This window comes from Podarcis pityusensis (assembly GCF_964106645.2).
Source record: "Podarcis pityusensis genome assembly, chromosome: 11".
Classification (NCBI taxonomy): Eukaryota; Metazoa; Chordata; class Lepidosauria; order Squamata; family Lacertidae; genus Podarcis; species Podarcis pityusensis.
The window spans coordinates 15,344,885-15,362,741 of record NC_138036.1 but is presented as its reverse complement, the minus strand read 5'-3'; the positions used below and the strand labels follow the sequence as shown (position 1 = coordinate 15,362,741).

At 46.9% G+C, this 17,857-nt stretch overlaps 1 protein-coding gene across 3 annotated transcripts; it reads left to right on the top strand.

Annotated features, from left to right (window-relative positions):
- The first annotated feature begins 5,818 nt into the window (after positions 1-5,818).
- Positions 5,819-17,575, top strand: RAX (retina and anterior neural fold homeobox). 3 transcript variants are annotated; one of them, XM_080973641.1, is made up of 3 exons: positions 5,819-6,636; positions 9,688-9,905; positions 16,697-17,575. In XM_080973641.1, exons 1-3 carry the CDS (start codon positions 6,339-6,341, stop codon positions 17,147-17,149), a joined length of 969 nt encoding a protein of 322 aa, XP_080829767.1. In that variant the 5' UTR covers positions 5,819-6,338; the 3' UTR covers positions 17,150-17,575. The 3 variants fall into 3 exon arrangements, with proteins under 3 accessions (XP_080829767.1, XP_080829766.1, XP_080829765.1); XM_080973640.1 differs by having other exon boundaries at positions 9,664-9,893; XM_080973639.1 differs by having other exon boundaries at positions 9,664-9,905.
- Positions 17,576-17,857: the final 282 nt, after the last annotated feature.

The following is a 17,857-nucleotide window of genomic DNA, read 5'->3' as shown; positions in this document are numbered from 1 at the left end:
CACTCTACATGGGACTGCCCTTGAGGGTGACTCAGAAACTACAACTAATCCAGAATGTGGCATCTGGACTGGTGATTGGGAAATGCCACTGAGACCATATAACACTGGTCCTAAGAGATCTACATTGGCTTCCAGTACATTTCCAAACTCAATTCAAAGTGTTGGTGCTGACCTTGGAAGCTCTAAATGGCTTTGACCCTTTATACCTGAAGGAGCATCTCCACCTCCATCATTCTGGCAGTTCCCTCATTGTGAGAAGTGAGGTTACAGGGAACCAGGCAGAGGGCCTTCTTGGTAGTGGCACCAGCGCTGTGGAACACCCTCCCATCAGATGTTAAGGAAATAAACAGTGATATGACTTTTAGAAGACATCTGAAGACAGCCCTGTATTGGGAAGTTTTTAATGTTTGGTGTTTTATTGTGGTTTTAGATTTTGCTGGAAGCTCTTCAGAGTTGCAGAGGCAATCCAGTCAGATGGGCAGCATATAAATATTATTATTATTCATCCCAAAGTGCCTTCAGGTTCTAGTTTGGGGGTTTTTTTAATGGTTATTTATATTTTATTGGTTTTGGTACAAAATTACACAAACAGAAAATGATAACCATAGAGTTCATTAAACTCACTTTCAACCCTGCTTTCTGCATACAGTGGTACCTCAGGTTACATACGCTTCATGTTACAAACTCCGCTAACCCAGAAATAGTACCTCGGATTAAGAACTCTGCTTCAGGATGAGAACAGAAATCGTGCTCCGGCGGCGTGGCAGCAGCAGGAGGCCTCATTAGCTAAAGTGGTACCTCAGGTTAAGAACAGTTTCAGGTTAAGAACGGACCTCTGGAACGAATTAAGTTCTTAACCTGAGGTACCACTGTACAGCACAGCAAAGGAAGGTGATGTGTGTGTCTCCTCCATCCTCTTTTGCTCCCCGTCCTCCATTTTATATTTAAGCAGGGCAGGCAGGTTCACAACCTCTCCATCAGCATTAGTGTGGCCCTCAATCTACCTGACTGTAACCATTCTTGCCAATGGGACTTCTCTGTCCAGAGGCAGTATATCTGGGACAAAGAACAAGGAAAGGCTTTCAAAATAAGCTCTCCACTGGCATCTGCCTGGCCAAACAGAATAATGGACTATTAGATGGACCTAGATGGTCTGATGCAAGACAGCTCCTTTGGCTGTTGCTGGTGGCAGGCAGCTAGGCAGACCAACCTGCGACCCAGACCAGAGAGGCAGGGCAAACCACGATTGGCTGTGTTTCCTCTAAGCTTTTGCCTGCATGCTGCTAAGGGGCTTATAGTCTTTTGTTTTCCCAGAGTTAATTCTTTTTACCCGTTGCCCTGCACTCCCTAATGCTGCCAGGGAAGGTTACCCTTTTACCGAGCCCATTTTGTGTGTGTGTGTTTATGGGATGGCAAAACAGAAGGGAACTGGGTGAAAGAGGAAGGAGACAAGTTAGCAGCATCGTGGAGGCAGCAGAGAACACACTCGAAGCAGTCAGCAGGGGAGTCATTGCGCCACTTAAAATTGCATGTGTCTTCCCAAGGAACTCTGTTAGTGACAGTGGTGCAATGTTCCTAATGCCTTGTCATTTGGACTGGGGCGTTTTAACAGGCATCCCACCTGTGCTACTCCCTGAGCATACAAGATAACACCAACTCCCAAAGCCCTAGGCTTCTCCTGACTGGAATTAAGGTGCCACAATTAAAAAGGCCCTGTCTCACTTAGGTGGCAGGTGGTGAGAAATACCTGCTGGCAGTCAGTGTAGACATGGCTAGTTGAACAAATAGTACAGTGGACGCTCAGATTGCTAACGTGATCCGTGTGAGAGGAACTTTCGCAACCCGCAGCGTTCACAACCTGCAGCGCCGCATCTGCGCATGCGTGGGTCACGATTTGGTGCTTCTGCACATGCGCAAAGCATGATTTAGTGCTTCTGCGCATGCGCGAGCACCGAAACCCGAAATTAACCTGTTCCAGTACTTCCGGGTTTGGCACAGTGCACAGCCCAAAAACATGCAACCTGAAGCGTCTGTAACCCGAGGTATGACTGTGTAATGTGTGATGTTTTAAAACTTATACCTTGTTATAAAATTGTACATTGTATAATGGCTCTTCATTTGTTCATCCTTTGAAAAACCATCTTTGACGGCAAATAACCCATTCCACACACACTTTTCAAAATGTGTGTTTAATGTAACATGTAGTAGCCATCTGATCTGTGATGGCTTCTTCACATGTAGAATTCATCAAGGGATGAGCCCAGAGTGAAATAGGTGTGTAGTTGAGTCCTTATGCAGATCTTCTTGTGTTGTTCTCAAAGGAGAACATAGGAGGCTGCCTTAAACCAAATCAGAGCTGCCATTATTTTCTCAGCAGCTTCAGAACTCAGCAACTCAAAGAACCTGGTGCTGGCTCCTGCCTGAAGCTGTTTGTTCTGGATGCTGCAAGCTCAATCCAGGCTGCTATGTTTCCTTAAGACACTGTGCAAGATGATAAAATGATACAGTGGCTGTCGGTCCAGTATACCCGAAGGAGTGTCTCCACCCCCATCGTTCTGCCCGGACACTGAGGTCCAGCGCTGAGGGCCTTCTGGTGGTTCCCTCGTCGCAAGAAACCAAGTTAAAGGGAACCAGGCAGAGGGCCTTCTCGGTAGTGGCACCCGCCCTGTGGAACGTCCTCCCACCAGATGTCAAAGAGAAAAACAACTACCAGACTTTTAGAAGACATCTGAAGGCAGCCTTGTTTAGGGAAGCTTTTAATGTTTAATAGATTACTGTATTTTAATATTATGTTGGAAGCTGCCCAGAGTGGCTGGGGAAACCCAGCCAGATGGGCGGGGTATAAATAAATTATTATTATTATTATTATTATTATTATTATTATTATTATTATTATCATTATCATCATCATCATCATCATCATCAGTGAGGTACCAGCAACTTCTGGGCATTGCAGTTTCACAGGACAGCGTTTGGCCTCTGGAACAACAGCCTACCAATGTGCTGATCAATTGTTACAACAGGAAGACACTGCCTAAATAATACACACAGAGAGAAAGAGAGACCCTGAATCTTACCACTCCAAGTACCTCCACTACTTATCTTCAAAATACCTTTCCTCCTTAGAAGCCCACTTTCCCCTAAAGCCTTTTTAAAGATCCCAGTCTCCAATCTCAAAACGGAGTGGAAACGGAAGTATGTGTTTGCCTACGTCTGTCCCTTAATCCCTATGCTTCACCCACTGTCAACTTCATTTTTAAGTAGCCAAGTGGGACAGGGGGCAGCTGCCCCCCCTCGATCCACAAATATTATCGAAAAGCATTGAAAGTACTCAGTTATCTGAGTTTCTGCCCGCCCTCCAGCAGAAGCCTGCCACCCGCAATGTCCTATTTACGGGGTGTTTTTTACCCGTGATTTCCCAAGAAAAGCTCAACAATTTTGATTTCCTGAAAAAAGCTGCCACCTTCCTAACAAAAATCCTGGCTATGCCCATGTTTCTAAGGTCTTCAATCCCCGCCTTAGAGGCAAAATTTAAACTGTAGACTCCTCAGGGCAGATAGCTGTCTGTGCTTTTAACATTTGTTTACAGACTGAGCTTCAGTATTGCAGGGTGGTATTATGACTACTAGTAGCCATGCTGGTAGCAGTAGCAGTAGTAATAGCAGAAAGTGGTTTCAGAGCTAACATTGGCCAGATTCTAAACTTTAAGTGTCTCTTTCTTTAAGATTTGCTCTTCCCCTTGTTCCACACGTTGATTCCCCCCCAAAAAGTAAAATCTAAATTCATCCCCATATGTTGATATTCAAACACATACCTTCGCACAATTTAACATCTTTCTGAAGCTGCTGCATATCTTTGTTTCCGTGAACAGATCCTTCGAAACATAACAGTTTGCATTTGTTATATTAATATGTGATAAATAAATTGTGGGTTTATCTGCTTACTTATTCCAGTTGTGCGATTTTATTTTATTATTTTATCCTATATATATATACATATATATATATATATATAGTGTGTGTGTGTGTGTTATATTCTTATTGTCCTTGTTATTTGTTCTCTGTTTTCTACCTGCAATGAAGTTTCTGCGACCAAATGCTTGATTTGCAACGGTTTTGTATTTTGGAAATACTGAGTAAAGAGAATAGGAATAGGGGTGGCGGTTCATTCTGAAGGAAACTGAAGGAAGCGACTCAGATCCGTGTTGGCAGCCCTTATCCTTAATTTCAACCAAAAGCACACACTTGTGAGTTTAAGCCTAACAATAACGACGACGACAACAAAAGATCAGGAAATGGACCATCAGTAATAAAGGCGTGCGTGTTTCTGAGCATGTGCAGAGTGCCTTTCCCCTCCCAGCTGATAAATCCCAGGAGAGTCAGCGGCTGTGGCTGCCTTCTTGATTCCGCACTTGTTGTAAGAGCGGGTTGACTCCGATCAAATGGTATTTCTGCGTCCAGAATCCTGCCATTCAGACTCACCGACGGCAGCGCCCACCGCAGAAACAGATCCGTTTGCAGAACTTTTTTTAAGCACATCGGATCAGCGCTAGAAATGTAGGGCCAGAAACGGGACAGAACAACAGACACAAAATCCAGCTGGTTGGGCAGTCGCAAGAAAATAAGTTTATTTCATTTATTTAAAGCCGGGAAGGAAAAACGAGTGGTTAATAGGCGCGGCAAATCGATTAATGCCTTAACTGCGGATTAAGCGGTTAGATTTTAAATAGGATTTTAAGCGGAGTTTTCCCCCCGGAACGATATCATATCCCTGAGTCCTCTCTGCATAACATCTTTCAATGCTGCGCTGGGAACGAGGTCCTTGCAAAAAAGAAAGAACAAGCGACTCCTCGTCCTTTAGACCCACACCCAGGAGCCAAAAACACTCCGCCGAAGCCAACGGGGTGAAATCGAATTAAAACCCCACAGCCCTGACCTGGACGGCTCCTTAAATCGCTGTCTTTGTCCGATAGCCCTTCCTGAGACTTGCCCAATTTATTTCAATTAACTAATTTTGATTGCCTTTAATTAATTAACAGCCTGCGAGGGAAGAGAGAGAGAGAAACCAGTGAAACCATCAAGCGCCTTTCTGGCAAAACGACCTCCATTCTTTCGTTAAACTCCACGGATTTCAAGGGTGGGCTTCTTGGAAAGTCTTTCAAGATTAGGAAGAAGCTGCGCCCCTTCCACGATTCCTCCTCCCCCCGCCGCACATTCAGATCCTAATCTGACAAGACTCCCAGACTAGATTCCCTAGGCCCCAGATAGCTCCTCCTTTGACAAAGAAATCCTCTTGTTCCCGTTCGCAGGAGGAGATTTTCTAAAAGTGTGTTTGTGGAACAGGGCATAGTCAGCGTGGCTAGTAGCCTTCGCTGCTCCTCTCCGCGAATTTGTCCCTCTTTTAAAACCCACTTGTTTTTAAGACGTGCCTACGTGAGCTCCAAAATGCCTCCTGGAAACTTTGCCCTGCTCCTCCCTCCCTCTGCAGCCGCCTGGACCTTCTGAAACAAGTTTTCTGCCCTTTTTAAAAGCAAAAATAAAACCTCTTTCTCTCTTCAACCGGAGTTAGCCCGTCGGAAGTCGAGACCTCCCCGAAACCCTAGCAAAAAAACCAAAACAAAACCGCATCCACTCCTCAGCCTCCCTCGACGGCGACCGTTTCTCTCTGGCTGCTTCCTCCCCGCTGGTCAGTTTCCTCGAAGGGCCGCCCTTCCCGTCGAGGGGAGGAGCCTGAGGCGAAGGAGAGCCCCCACCCCCGTTAATTCAGGTGCCTCCGGCCCCCAAGTCGCACAAAGCCCCCGGGAGACGGAGCGCACGGGAGCAGGCAGGCAGCAGCGCCCGCGGGACTCCGACGGGACGCACCTCTGCTGCGCCTCTCCGAGGCAGGGCTGGTGGCGTCGCTGCGCGGGCGAGCTCCTTGTTCTGCCCGGAGAAAGGTCACTCCAATCCTGGCCGCTGATCCTCGGCCGTCCGAGGACGACCCGGCCCCGTCAGCTTGGAAGGAGACGGGAAGGGCGGCTGGGGCCGAGAGCCGCTTAGGCTCAGCGAGGACTCGCAAGCCGCCTTCTCCCGCTGCTGCCCTCTGACACGAGCAGATCCCGACGGGAGTTGGTCGCCTGAGGAGCCTCTCAAATCCTTCCAGCCGTCGGAAGGAGGAGAAGAAGAAGAAGGAGAAGCAGGGTATCTCCGTCGTGCTCTTGTTGGACGGCTGAGCAAGGAAGGAGCGCGCATGGCGTAGGGGAGCCCCCGGAGGTCTTTGGAAGGGGAGGATCGAGGGCTGTCCTCCTCGCCCTCCCCCCTCCCCACACCAGCCCCCTGCCCTGCCGCCAGGAGAGCTCCATGCACCTGCAGCAAGGTTCCCTTCTGAACATGACCGACGGCGGCTTCTCCCTGACTGGGCACTTGGTGAGGAGCCCCAGCGGAGGAGGGAACCCGTCGAGGCTCCACAGCATCGAAGCGATCCTGGGATTTACCAAAGAGGACCCTCTTTTGGGTGCCTTCCAAGCCCACGATGCCAGTGGCGGAGGCAGGCCCATGAAGGAGGCAGAGAAGCGCAGCCCCAGGGATTGCTTCTCCAAAATGCCAGCTGAGCAGCCTGCCCAGGGCCAGGAAGGGCCCGCGGAAGAACACTTCGGAGGTAAGGCGAGGGGTTGGGGGGGGGTGTCAGGTCATAGTCTCCCACTTACTGGAGGAACCCAGTCCTCCTGTAGCTTCTGGGACCAGTGAAAGTGTGTGGTTCCTTTGCTTCAATTTGAAGGAGACCCCCATTAACCCCCTTTAGAAGCAAGTTCGAATAACTTCATTATTATTATTATTATTTTGGGAAGTATTTAATGACTGACGTCTTATTATGTCTGATGTATTATGTGCTGGAAGCCACCCAGAGTGGCTGGGGAAACCCAGCCAGATGGGTGGGGTATAAATAATAAAATTATTATTAAGAGAGGGGCGCATTTTTAAAATGGGCGCCTTTAAAATCAGTTAAGTGTTGGAGGGGATATCTGAGGAAGAAGAGGAGGAAAGTGTTTTAAAGATCAGGCATCTTTGTGAGACGCCTCAGACACAATAATAAAAACCCCCACTCTTTAAAAATCCCAGACACAGGGAGCTGCCTTACACAGAGTCAGACTATGGGTCCCATCTAGCTCAGTCTGTCTACACTGACTGGCAGCCACTCTCCAGGGCTTCCGAGAGGCGTTTCTTCCAGATCTCCCAGCTCTGCCTGCAGATGCCAGGGGATGGTGATGCTTTTCAAAGGAGCAACCTACTGAGTGTGTCTTTGGCTGCTTGAGCAAACAGTGCCCCGGGTGTTCTGTAAATTGTACAACTTTAGAAAAAGCACTCTGGCATGCAAGGAAGGAAAGAGAACATTTCCCAGAGCACAGCATGGCAAATTAAGACAAGCGCACTGACACTGGACACATTCGCATGTCCCACTGAACTTAGTGAGGCTTCCTGCATGGGCTGTTAATGCGGCTGAGGCGCCATCCATTACAATGACATTTTATACTGAAGTACGTATGTTGCTACGAACATGATTTTGGCCAAGTTGCGGGAGGCAGTGGAAGACAGGAGTGCCTGGCATGTTCTGGTCCATGGGGTCACGAAGAGTCGGAAACGACTAAACAACAACGTATGTTGGGGACCAGATTTCCCAGGGAGGGATTCTCACCCTAAACTCATCATCTTGAAGGCAAGTGCTCAGATTATTTCAGTGGGAGTTGCTTCTGTGCTAAGGGTGCTGTTTCCATTTGGGGGGGAATAGCTTTGGAGCTTAGGAGACAGAGAAACATGGTCTTGTCCAGTTCTTCGAGCTTGTTTTCTTATCTCATCTGGGGTTGCCACGCTTGTCCAGCTTATTCCCAAATGGATCCATTAAATGGCACAGAACCAATGGACCAATACTCTTCTGAGCTGCCCATTTTATCCAGGAGTTCCTCTCTCTGAGGGCTGCCACCTCTGCTCACGTTAGGAAGAGCTTAGCCGGTGTGGCCACCCTTAGAATACTGTGTCCCGTCCTGATCCCCACACCTCAAGAAGAGTTTCGTAGAGCTGGGAAAGAGTCAGACATGGGGCAAAGCAAAATGATCACAGGGGCTGGAGCAACTCCCTTTATGACAAAGAGTTGGGGCATGATAAAGGTGTGCAAAATTGTGCAGGTTATGAAGAAAGTGGACGCAGAGATGTTTTTCTACTTAGAACTTGGGGACACCCAATGAAGCTAAATCTTGGAACATTAAAAGTTCTTCTTCACTCAGTGCCTAGTTAAGGTTGCACTTCCAAAAGATGCAGCGAAGTCCACCAACCTGCATGACTTTAAAGGGGACTGGACAAATTTAGGGAGGACAAGGCTACTTGCCTTGTCGGCTATGTTTTTCCTCCACAGTCAGAGATTATATACCTTTGAATTGCCTGGGAATCACAAGTGGGGAGAGTGCTGTTGCACTCCTGCCTTACTTGCAAGCTTCTCGTAGGCATCTGGTTGGCTGCTGTGAGAACAGGACGCTAGACTGGATGAAGTGTAGGTCTCATCGTTTTCTGGTCCCACCAGCACATCAAATTCAAATTGCTTCCCCCAGGCTACATTGCACTTGTGTCATGTGAATCACGCCCCACTTGTGAGCATCTGGCTCAGCACCATGGGAAGCGGTGGGAAAGCTGGCTTAGGCAGACTTTGCTCTAAGCCAGCAAGATGCAATCTCAGACCTTTCCAAAGCAGATGAGTGATGGTCCAAAAACAGCCATTAGAGAATGGTTCGGAATGGCCTCTGTTTTACCAGGGGAATAGTACAGTGCTGGGACGAAGGGGAAGGGAAGCTTCAAGCTGTGCAGAGCAGTTGAGTGGATCAGCTTCCATTCATTTAGATTTTGATAGAATATTATTAACTCATAATAATATATAAATGACCAAGACCATGTATCCTTGGCTGGGCACAGAGCTGCTGAGTTCAGCATAATTCTGAGCAGCCCTGCACAGGATTGCTGCAGTCCAGATCAGAGCTAACAGACTTCAAAGCAATGAAATCAATGGCATTTGCGTATAGGTAATAGGTTTTAGGATCCAGGGTAAGGCTGCAAAAGGCAGAAACAGTAGCAATATCGATGTTGCTTTTAACACTGGATTTTATTTTGAAATAAAGTCAAAACTGAAGGCAACAGAAAGGAGGAACACACAGAAGGATACAGCAAGATCACTAATTAAGTAATGTGATTATATGGTGCTGATTAATAGAAATACACATTTTCTTTCTTGTAAAACACTTGAAGTCTTTTAAAAGATAAAGGAGATCTATCTATCTATCATCAATCTATCTATCTATCATCTATCTATCATCTATCTCTATTAGTTCTCTGTGAAACCAGCTCAAAATTTTAAAACAAATCAAGACAAGAAGTCTGGATTTATTAAATTTGGAAGCAAATGGTGTTGAAATCAGTGGTATACTTACGTTCACTCAAATGTGCTTAGCATCAGGTAGACATGCTGGTGTGAATCAGCTTGGCTGCCCAATCCTTTGCATGCCTACTCAGAAGTAAGTTCTACTGATTTCAATGGGACTTACTCCCCGGTAAGTGTGTACAAGGTTACAGCCTTAAATCCATGAGCTCTGACTCCATTTGTTGGTGGGTTGCCTCACCTCTCCTTCTTCTCCCCCCCCCCCAGACCCCTACTGCTCCAAACGCTCAGAGGAGTGCTTGAGTCCAGAGCTGGCCACTTGCAACAACAGCGACGGCAAACTGTCCGATGAAGACCAGCCCAAGAAGAAACACCGGAGGAACCGGACAACCTTCACCACCTACCAGCTGCACGAACTTGAGCGAGCCTTCGAGAAATCCCACTATCCCGATGTCTATAGCCGAGAGGAGCTGGCTATGAAGGTCAACCTACCTGAAGTCAGAGTCCAGGTAAAATGGCAGGTGGTCTTCTCTTCCTCCTCCTCCTTCTCCATCTAGCCACATGGTGAAATCTTGGACAGTTAATCCTCAGGTTCTCATCTTCATTAGAAGACCTCAGTCAAAAGCAGCCTTTCCCTGCTAATCCAGTAAAAGTCTCCCCCACCCCGGATATAATTTCAGACTTTGCATACGTAGTAAAGGATTTTCCTTAATCTGCCTTTTTTTAACACTTCAGACCACAATCTCTCTCTAATTATGAGTGTTTAGTTTCAGATACTCTGGCTAAGAATTCTCCTAATCATGCAATGTCCAGCACAGGAGAAAGGTGTTGGTTGGTTTGTCGTCGTTTTGGTAGTTCGTGCAATTTGAAATATCATTTACATTGATGTATGTGTTTTAAAACATATTGGAAGTTCCCTATTTATTTATAGGGTACCATAGATTTGGGGGTAAGAGAGGGGGAGACAGAAAAGGAAAGGAGAAACTATAGTAAAAAAATAAATAAATAAGCACCTTAGGTTAGTTTTAGTTTCCCAAGTATGTGACAATTAGGCTTAATTTTCAAATTCTTTGAATGCTCCAGAAATAGCATGTGCAATTGGCACCTCTTTCCATGTTCTTCCTGCTACAACCTTCTGCATGAAAGTTAGGGATTCATTAAACAAGAACCAGCTTTCCTGCAATGTTTGAGTGAATCCCAAAGTCAATAGTGGTGATCTGTCATGGAACAGCCCCACTGAAGAAGGTAACAATGGTTACCCAGACCTTGTTGCTGGTTGCAAAGGGTTCCCCATAACAGTTCAAGCTTCAAGACCTCCAAAAATGTAGGTCCACCACTGGCCAGGGATATGGAATAATATTATGTCATTTGAAATACAGCCTATGTAATCGGCACCTTAGCATCTAGCAATGCCCACAGACAGGCAGGTTTTTCAAGCTCTTTTTGTTCATTTTCTTGCTTCCGAATTTGAATTTATTGCTCCATCTAGCCTCTAGCAGCACTGCAAAACTGAGAGCAGGGTTTCTTTTATTACCTGCTTCCCCTTTTCGGTGATAAGCTGTGGATGGGAGTGCAGGATTGCCTCCCATTTAAAGTCACACAACCCTTTAAATTTCCCAATGCAGCTGTAGATGTCAGCTCACTTGGTCCCCAGTCCTGGTGTGTGTCTGTGTCTGTTTGTCCCACTACTTCACCTGCTGAACGGCACACCTGGACAGTGCTGGATTACCAAAGAGGCAGAGTAGCTACTGGCCCATCAGCCCCGCAACTTTTAAGGGCCCCGTGACAAACAGATCGAAACAACATTGATTTGATCTTCAAAGAAAATTAGAACCAAGCTTTCTTAGTTGAATGTTATCCCACCCCGAGATTTCGACTGCCTAGGGGCTCTCCTCAGGGTTTAATCGGGCACTGCACCTGGAGACCTGCTTGCCACAGCAGCTAAGGAAGGGGGAAGGCAACAGAACTGGGAAGCTAGCGGGTGAGAAGGTCTACAGCTGCCTCCTTTCCCGTTTCATGATAGACTTAAAGGCAGGTGGCCAGCGTCTGGGGTAAGAGGTGTCAGTGTTTCATCAGGGCTTTGGTGTAAACTGAAGCCCATTCGGCCACCCCATTGGCTGAAGTGGAGGTAGAACTGATGTGAACCCATCCTTTTGTGCACATGGAGCTACTCACTCTGTCCTGGCTCAAACACAAAGGGCAGTACTCCCCTTCCTGACATGTCTAGAAGCTAACTGGATCAGCGGTTGAATTTTCCTGCAACACTGTAGACAAGAGAATGTCCTTCGCAGCACATTTCTAAGCAGGAGCCCCATGTCATGAATTGCCCTGAGATCTACAGATGAGAGGTGGTCTACAAATATAATAATAATAATAATAATAATAATAATAATAATAATAATAGGGGCACACTTCCAGCAACTCCTGCAGCCAAGCTTGTGCCCAACATATTGCTCTGCTTTCATTTGGACCCCATCAGTGAGGCTGAGAGGAGAGCTCTGACTTCTGGGCAGCCCAGGACCTCCATACACACTGCCCAACCTTGCGCCCTGAACAGGCCACTTCAGTGCTGCTAACGCAGCAGTTTGACTTCACCCCTGGAAGCGCACTCCATTATCTCCTGAGACAGATGGATGTCAACAACACTGCGTCACACACAGCTCTGCCTTTCAACATCTTGTGGTCCCTCTCCACCTCTTAGCATTTGTCATCCAAAAAAGTCGCTTCAGTCTACCTAATAGTTGGTTCGGCCCCATCTACATGCCTTAACACCATGTATGCGTTGTGGTGCCTATAGGACTCTCGTGTATTCTTCCTTCCTGACCCTTCTTTATTCAACACAGTGCTAAGCGGGGCATGTGTGCATGGAACAAGGTCTGCTTGAGCACTGAGACTTCTAGCCCCACATACTGTTCTGGGTTCCCCCCATCCCAACCCTCTGGAGCAGATTTAGGGAGCATGCAAGAGGACACATAACAGCAGAAGAGCAGGATGTCCACTTGTGCAAGCAAGCAGACCTTATTCCGTGCATGCAACCATTGAGTTGAATCCTGTCCCATGTGTCCAACTGTGCAGCCTTTTCTCCGAAGTGCTGTTCAGTCCAAGCTCAGTTTGAAAATCTTTCAGAAGGGAGACCAAGAAAGGCCTTGAAGTTGCCCATCAATAGTTAGTCCCCAGACAGCAGACAGAGCAGGCACCGGTCGCTTCCGCACTACGGTGAGATGCATTGTATACTTCTATTGAAATTCCAGCAATTATTTCTAAATGCATCTAGAGCAGCACGTGCACCTTTTATGCAGATCTTTTCCCCTCTCTTGTGGTGATGCATAAGGAGCTGCTCTGCGGGGCGGGGGGAGAAGGGAGGAGCCCCTTGCCTGCTCCCCCACGTTCTCATTGGCGCAGCCTCCCACATGTTGGGGGCTGAAGTTCTGGAGAAGGGGAGTTTGCTGTACTTGAGCAAACTCCCACCTCACATCCCCCCAGTGAGATTTAGAACCCTGATCTCCCAGAGTTCTAAATCTGGCAGGGTCCTGCGCAAGTTAATGCGGAGCAAAAGCATATATATTTGCGGTGCAGCAACCAGCTAAGCTCTTTACGGTACCCGTGTTTTTCGCTAAATGAATTGCATTGTGAGAGCCTAATTTGTTTAGAGGAGGTTATGAATGATTGCTGAAGAACTTTGCGGAAGAAAGCAAGAGCCCCTCGATACACCCACTTCACAGAAATTGAGGGGAAGTGTCAAGTAGCAATATTTACCTCCTTATCGCATCGAGATCCTATTGTGGGTGGATACATATGGAGATATGTTTTTTTCCATCAAGGACTTAAAAGTACGGCACTTAACCTTAGCTGGATCCCACCAGTTGTAGAGTTTGTTGCAAAGAGGTGCGTTCTCATGCATCTGTGAGTTTCCACCTTCGCGGCTTCTCAGAAACGTCAGTTCCCACCGAAAAGAAGAAAGTTGGAGATTTCTCCCCCACCCCACCTGCTTAATTGTAAGTGGGAGGTTTTTCGCAGGCTTAATGAAAGCTGAATGATCTGTAATCCCTGGATCACGAAAATGTTTGAGAAGCCTGAAATATTTACTAGTCATCTGTAAAAAGAAGAAGGAAAAAATCTGGGAGGGCTTCCAAAAGTGTGTGTGTTTGGAAAAAGCAGCCTCCAAAAACCAGCACTTAATTTTATCCCTTCTAGTGGGTAATGAGAGCAGATTTGGGTTTATGGACTAAGGGGAATTATTTGATGGGGAGCATGAGACAAAATTGCCTGCAGGGGGTTTCTTTTTTAACCCATCAATTTTGAATTAACTAAGGGAGCTCAGGGCTTGGTATGGGTTTTAAAGGATTTTGGCCGGCATCTAAACTCAGAAAGTATACAAGAGAGAAGCTCTTTTTCTTTGGGCAATCAAATAGTGCTGGTTGACTTTCAGTGAAAGGCAGTTGGAAGGCAAAATTCTACTATTAAAGCACCCTTGGGATCTCATTTACTTAAATGAAAACAGGGTCCTGCAACACCTTGTGATTATTTAGGCTTCAAGGCAAATAACTGTGATTTGGCTGTTTACTTATGAGCTAGGCCAGTTTCACAAGTCTCATTTAATATACAGTGGTACCTCTAGTTAAGAACTTAATTCGTTCCGGAGGTTCATTCTTACCCTGAAACCGTTCTTAACCTGAAGCACCACTTTAGCTAATGGGGCCTCCCGCTGCCGCCACACCGCCGGAGCACAATTTCTGTTCTCATCCTGAAGCAAAGTTCTTACCCCGAGGTACTATTTCTGGGTTAGCGGAGTCTGTAACCTGAAGCGTCTGTAACCTGAAGTGTCTGTAAATTGAGGTACCACTGTACAAGAGATATATTTTCACATATCTGAAAACTCATGATTGAAAATTGCATGGAATGTGCATTTTCATCTACACCCGACTCTGCGGTGGCCAAGTTTATATATACACTTTTCAATTTTTTAAAATTAATTTTCCAGATTATTACAAATCAAACCAATTTATATTAATTTAATACATTTTCTTAAAATCAAGTTTCCCACTGCTGTTCCAAACATATGATCATCACCATTTCCTAACATAGCCGCATCATTTCTTATTTAGAGTCCAGTTTACATCCTTCACTTGCCGTTAAACCATTCTTCCAGCTGGCCACTTTTTTCACCTTACAAACAGCACCTCGGTTACATCTTATAAATAAACAATCCATTTCACAATATGCATTGTTGTTCCGGACCTGGTGTGCTGGGAGAGTTAATTACTATCTTCCATTGTTCCTCTTTCCGAAGTAACAAACAGAATAACATAGCCTCAGCTACACCAGGCATAGGCAAACTTGGCCCTCCAGATGTTTTGGGACTACAACTCCCACCATCCCTAGCTAACAGGACCAGTGGTCAGGGATGATGGGAATTGTAGCCCCAAAACATCTGGAGGGCCGAGTTTCCCTGTTCCTGAGCTACACACATCCTTTTCATTATATAGGGGAGGACAGGAAAAAGGAGACCATTTGAAAACCATAAGAAAGCATAAGAAAGCACAAATCACCTTATACTCCACCTTCTTTTCCCAGCCGTTGAAAGAATTCTCAAGCTTCAAAGAAAACATTCGGATACCTTCAAAAAGCCAAGCCCTGTCCTTTTGGCAGCTGACTGATTGCAGCCTATTAGCATATGTCGGTCCAAGAGCACCTCTTGATTAATGCCAAGTGTCCGAATTATGGAGGAACAAACCACAAATCATGCTGGAGACGGAGGATCATCCATGGCAGGGACACACTCCCAGTTCACACACCCCTCTGCCTTTCAAGTTGGCAGACACGGGCTTGAGCGGCACAGCGGGATGCAGTGAGCTCCCCAGACCCCACTGGGGAACATAGCCAGGATTTTTGCCTCATAAATTTTGGTTTCCTCTGCCTGAACCTCCTCGCTGCCCACTGAAGGACCCCTCTATTGCAAGGGCTGCCTGGTCCAAGTCCAGGTTAACGAACCAGCAGGAGGGAGAGCAGATGGGGCTCATCAACAGTTTAGCACCTGCATGGTTGACTGAATAGGCTCACAGCTCACCACATCGCAGCCTTTCCTGAGCCGTATCCCTGAGCTTTACCTTATAGGTAAAGGGACCCCTGACCATTAGGTCCAGTCATGGCCGACTCTGGGTTGTGGCGCTCATCTCGCTTTATTGGCCGAGGGAGCCGGCGTACAGCTTTCGGGTCATGTGGCCAGCATGACTAAGCCTCTTCTGGCAAACCAGAGCAGCACACGGAAACGCAGTTTACCTTCCTGCCAGAGCAGTACCTATTTATCTACTTGCACTTTGACGTGCTTTCGAACTGCTAGGTTGGCAGGAGCAGGGACCGAGCAACGGGAGCTCACCCCGGCGTGGGGATTCGAACCGCCGACCTTCTGATTGGCAAGTCCTAGGCTCTGTGGTTTAACCCACAGCGCCACCCACGTCCCTGAGCTGCATTGTATTTCTACTTAAATTACAGGGGTTGTAATTTGTTATGGTGAGCATCCTATGAGCATTGCAGCTTGCCAGATGAAATGATCCCCTCCTGTCCTCACCCCGTGTCCTGTTCTGGGGTTCTCCCCATTCCCCCCAGAGACAAATTCAGGGGGGTGAGAGGGAGGAGAGAGAGAAAACCCCATTGCACAAGCAGAGGTTCTTGCACCAGGTTTGCACTGATGGGACTCCTTGGGTGATTCCTTGCTTATTGTTTCCAAATCTGCATCTATGCCTATAAATTAGCACATGTGGATTTTACGCAAAACCGTGTTTTCCTTTGCATTCTCATATTTTGAACACATTGTCACTGGCTCAAGGTGTGTGTATGATGTCTTTGTGTGAGGGAGATCAAAAGCAGGGGCAGCTTCCTTATGTAGAATGCTGTTGTTTAGTCGTTTAGTTGTGTCCGACTCTTCGTGACCCCATGGACCAGAGCACGCCAGGCACTCCTATCTTCCACTGCCTCCCGCAGTTTGGTCAAACTCATGCTGGTAGCTTCGAGAACACTGCCCAACCATCTCGTCCTCTGTCGTCCCCTTCTCCTTGTGCCCTCCATCTTTCCCAACATCAGGGTCTTTTCCAGGGAGTCTTCTCTTCTCACGAGGTGGCCAAAGTACTGGAGCCTCAGCTTCAGGATGTGTCTTTCCAGTGAACACTTAGGGCTGATTTCCTTAAGAATGGAGAGGTTTGATCTTCTTTTATGTAGAATAGGATGTCTCTATTTTCATCTGAGAAATGTTGGAGGGTATGTACCTGCTTTGTATTTATGTGGTTTTTCCTTTTCCCTTTAGGTTTGGTTTCAGAACCGGAGAGCCAAGTGGCGTCGTCAAGAGAAGCTGGAGGTGACATCCATGAAGTTGCAGGATTCGCCCATCCTCTCCTTCAACCGCTCACCTCAGCCCTCTGCCATCGGGACCATCGGCAGCAACTTGCCCCTGGACTCGTGGCTGAACCCACCCATGCCCAACACCAGCCCCCTGCAGACGTTGCCAGGATTCGTGGCTTCCCCACAGAGCCTCCCCAGCAGCTACACCCCTCCCCCTTTCCTAAACTCTCCCCCCATGGGACACACCTTGCAACCCCTAGGAGCCATGGGGCCTCCACCGCCTTACCAGTGCGGGACAAACTTTGTGGACAAATTCCCACTGGAAGAGGTGGACCCCCGCAACACCAGTATTGCTGCGCTGAGGATGAAGGCGAAGGAGCACATCCAGTCCATTGGGAAACCATGGCAGACAATATGAGGAGGGAGATCTCTGGCTCGCGTGGTTTGTGAGAAAGGCTCCCCTTGCTCCACCTTTGGAAAGTGGTCTCATCCCTTAGATCTTGTGTTCTGGACAGATAAGCAAAGACTATTGCTGTTAAGAGTGCCCCCACATTCTGTGTGTAGAAAGGACCTGAGCATTAAACAAAAATCGTTCTGCACCTACCTACCTACCGACCAACCAACCCCTTAATCCTCCAATTTAGCCACTGCAATCTTTGTGTTCTTCCCCACCTTTGGCACAAGATTTAGGGCTTGGTTCTAGCTTTGCTTTGATTGTTGTATTTCTTCTTTTTTTAATGATCTAATCATCCAATATCCCCGACTCATTGGCTGGATTACAGTAGAGGTGACGAAGAAGCAGGAAAATGTTGTATCCTTCCTAGGGACGTTTTGTAACATTAAAGCACACATATTTTCAGACAGGACGCTGGGGTTGTTAATTCTGTATCTATTACTTATGGTTTGTTAATTCTAAATCTGTTGACTGTGGTTTGCGGCATCCCTCTGGACCATCAAAGTTTGGTTTTGTAAGCTAAATCAGTAAGCAGATCATCACATATTATTATTATTCATTCCATTTCTATACTGTTTTATATTTAAAGGGGGGGGGACTCAAAGCGGTTTACAGCACACTAAAACACCAAATAAAACCATGCAGGAGAAAACGTGACTGAATAAAGTCAAA

Excerpts from the sequence above, each read along its gene's own strand:
- RAX (XM_080973639.1), top strand. The coding sequence starts at position 6,339 with ATGCACCTGCAGCAAGGTTCCCTTCTGAACATGACCGACGGCGGCTTC. Across the intron at positions 6,637-9,663 it reads CGCGGAAGAACACTTCGGAG|ACCCCTACTGCTCCAAACGC; the intron begins GTAAGGCGAGGG and ends CCCCCCCCCCAG. Across the intron at positions 9,906-16,696 it reads TACCTGAAGTCAGAGTCCAG|GTTTGGTTTCAGAACCGGAG; the intron begins GTAAAATGGCAG and ends TTTTCCCTTTAG.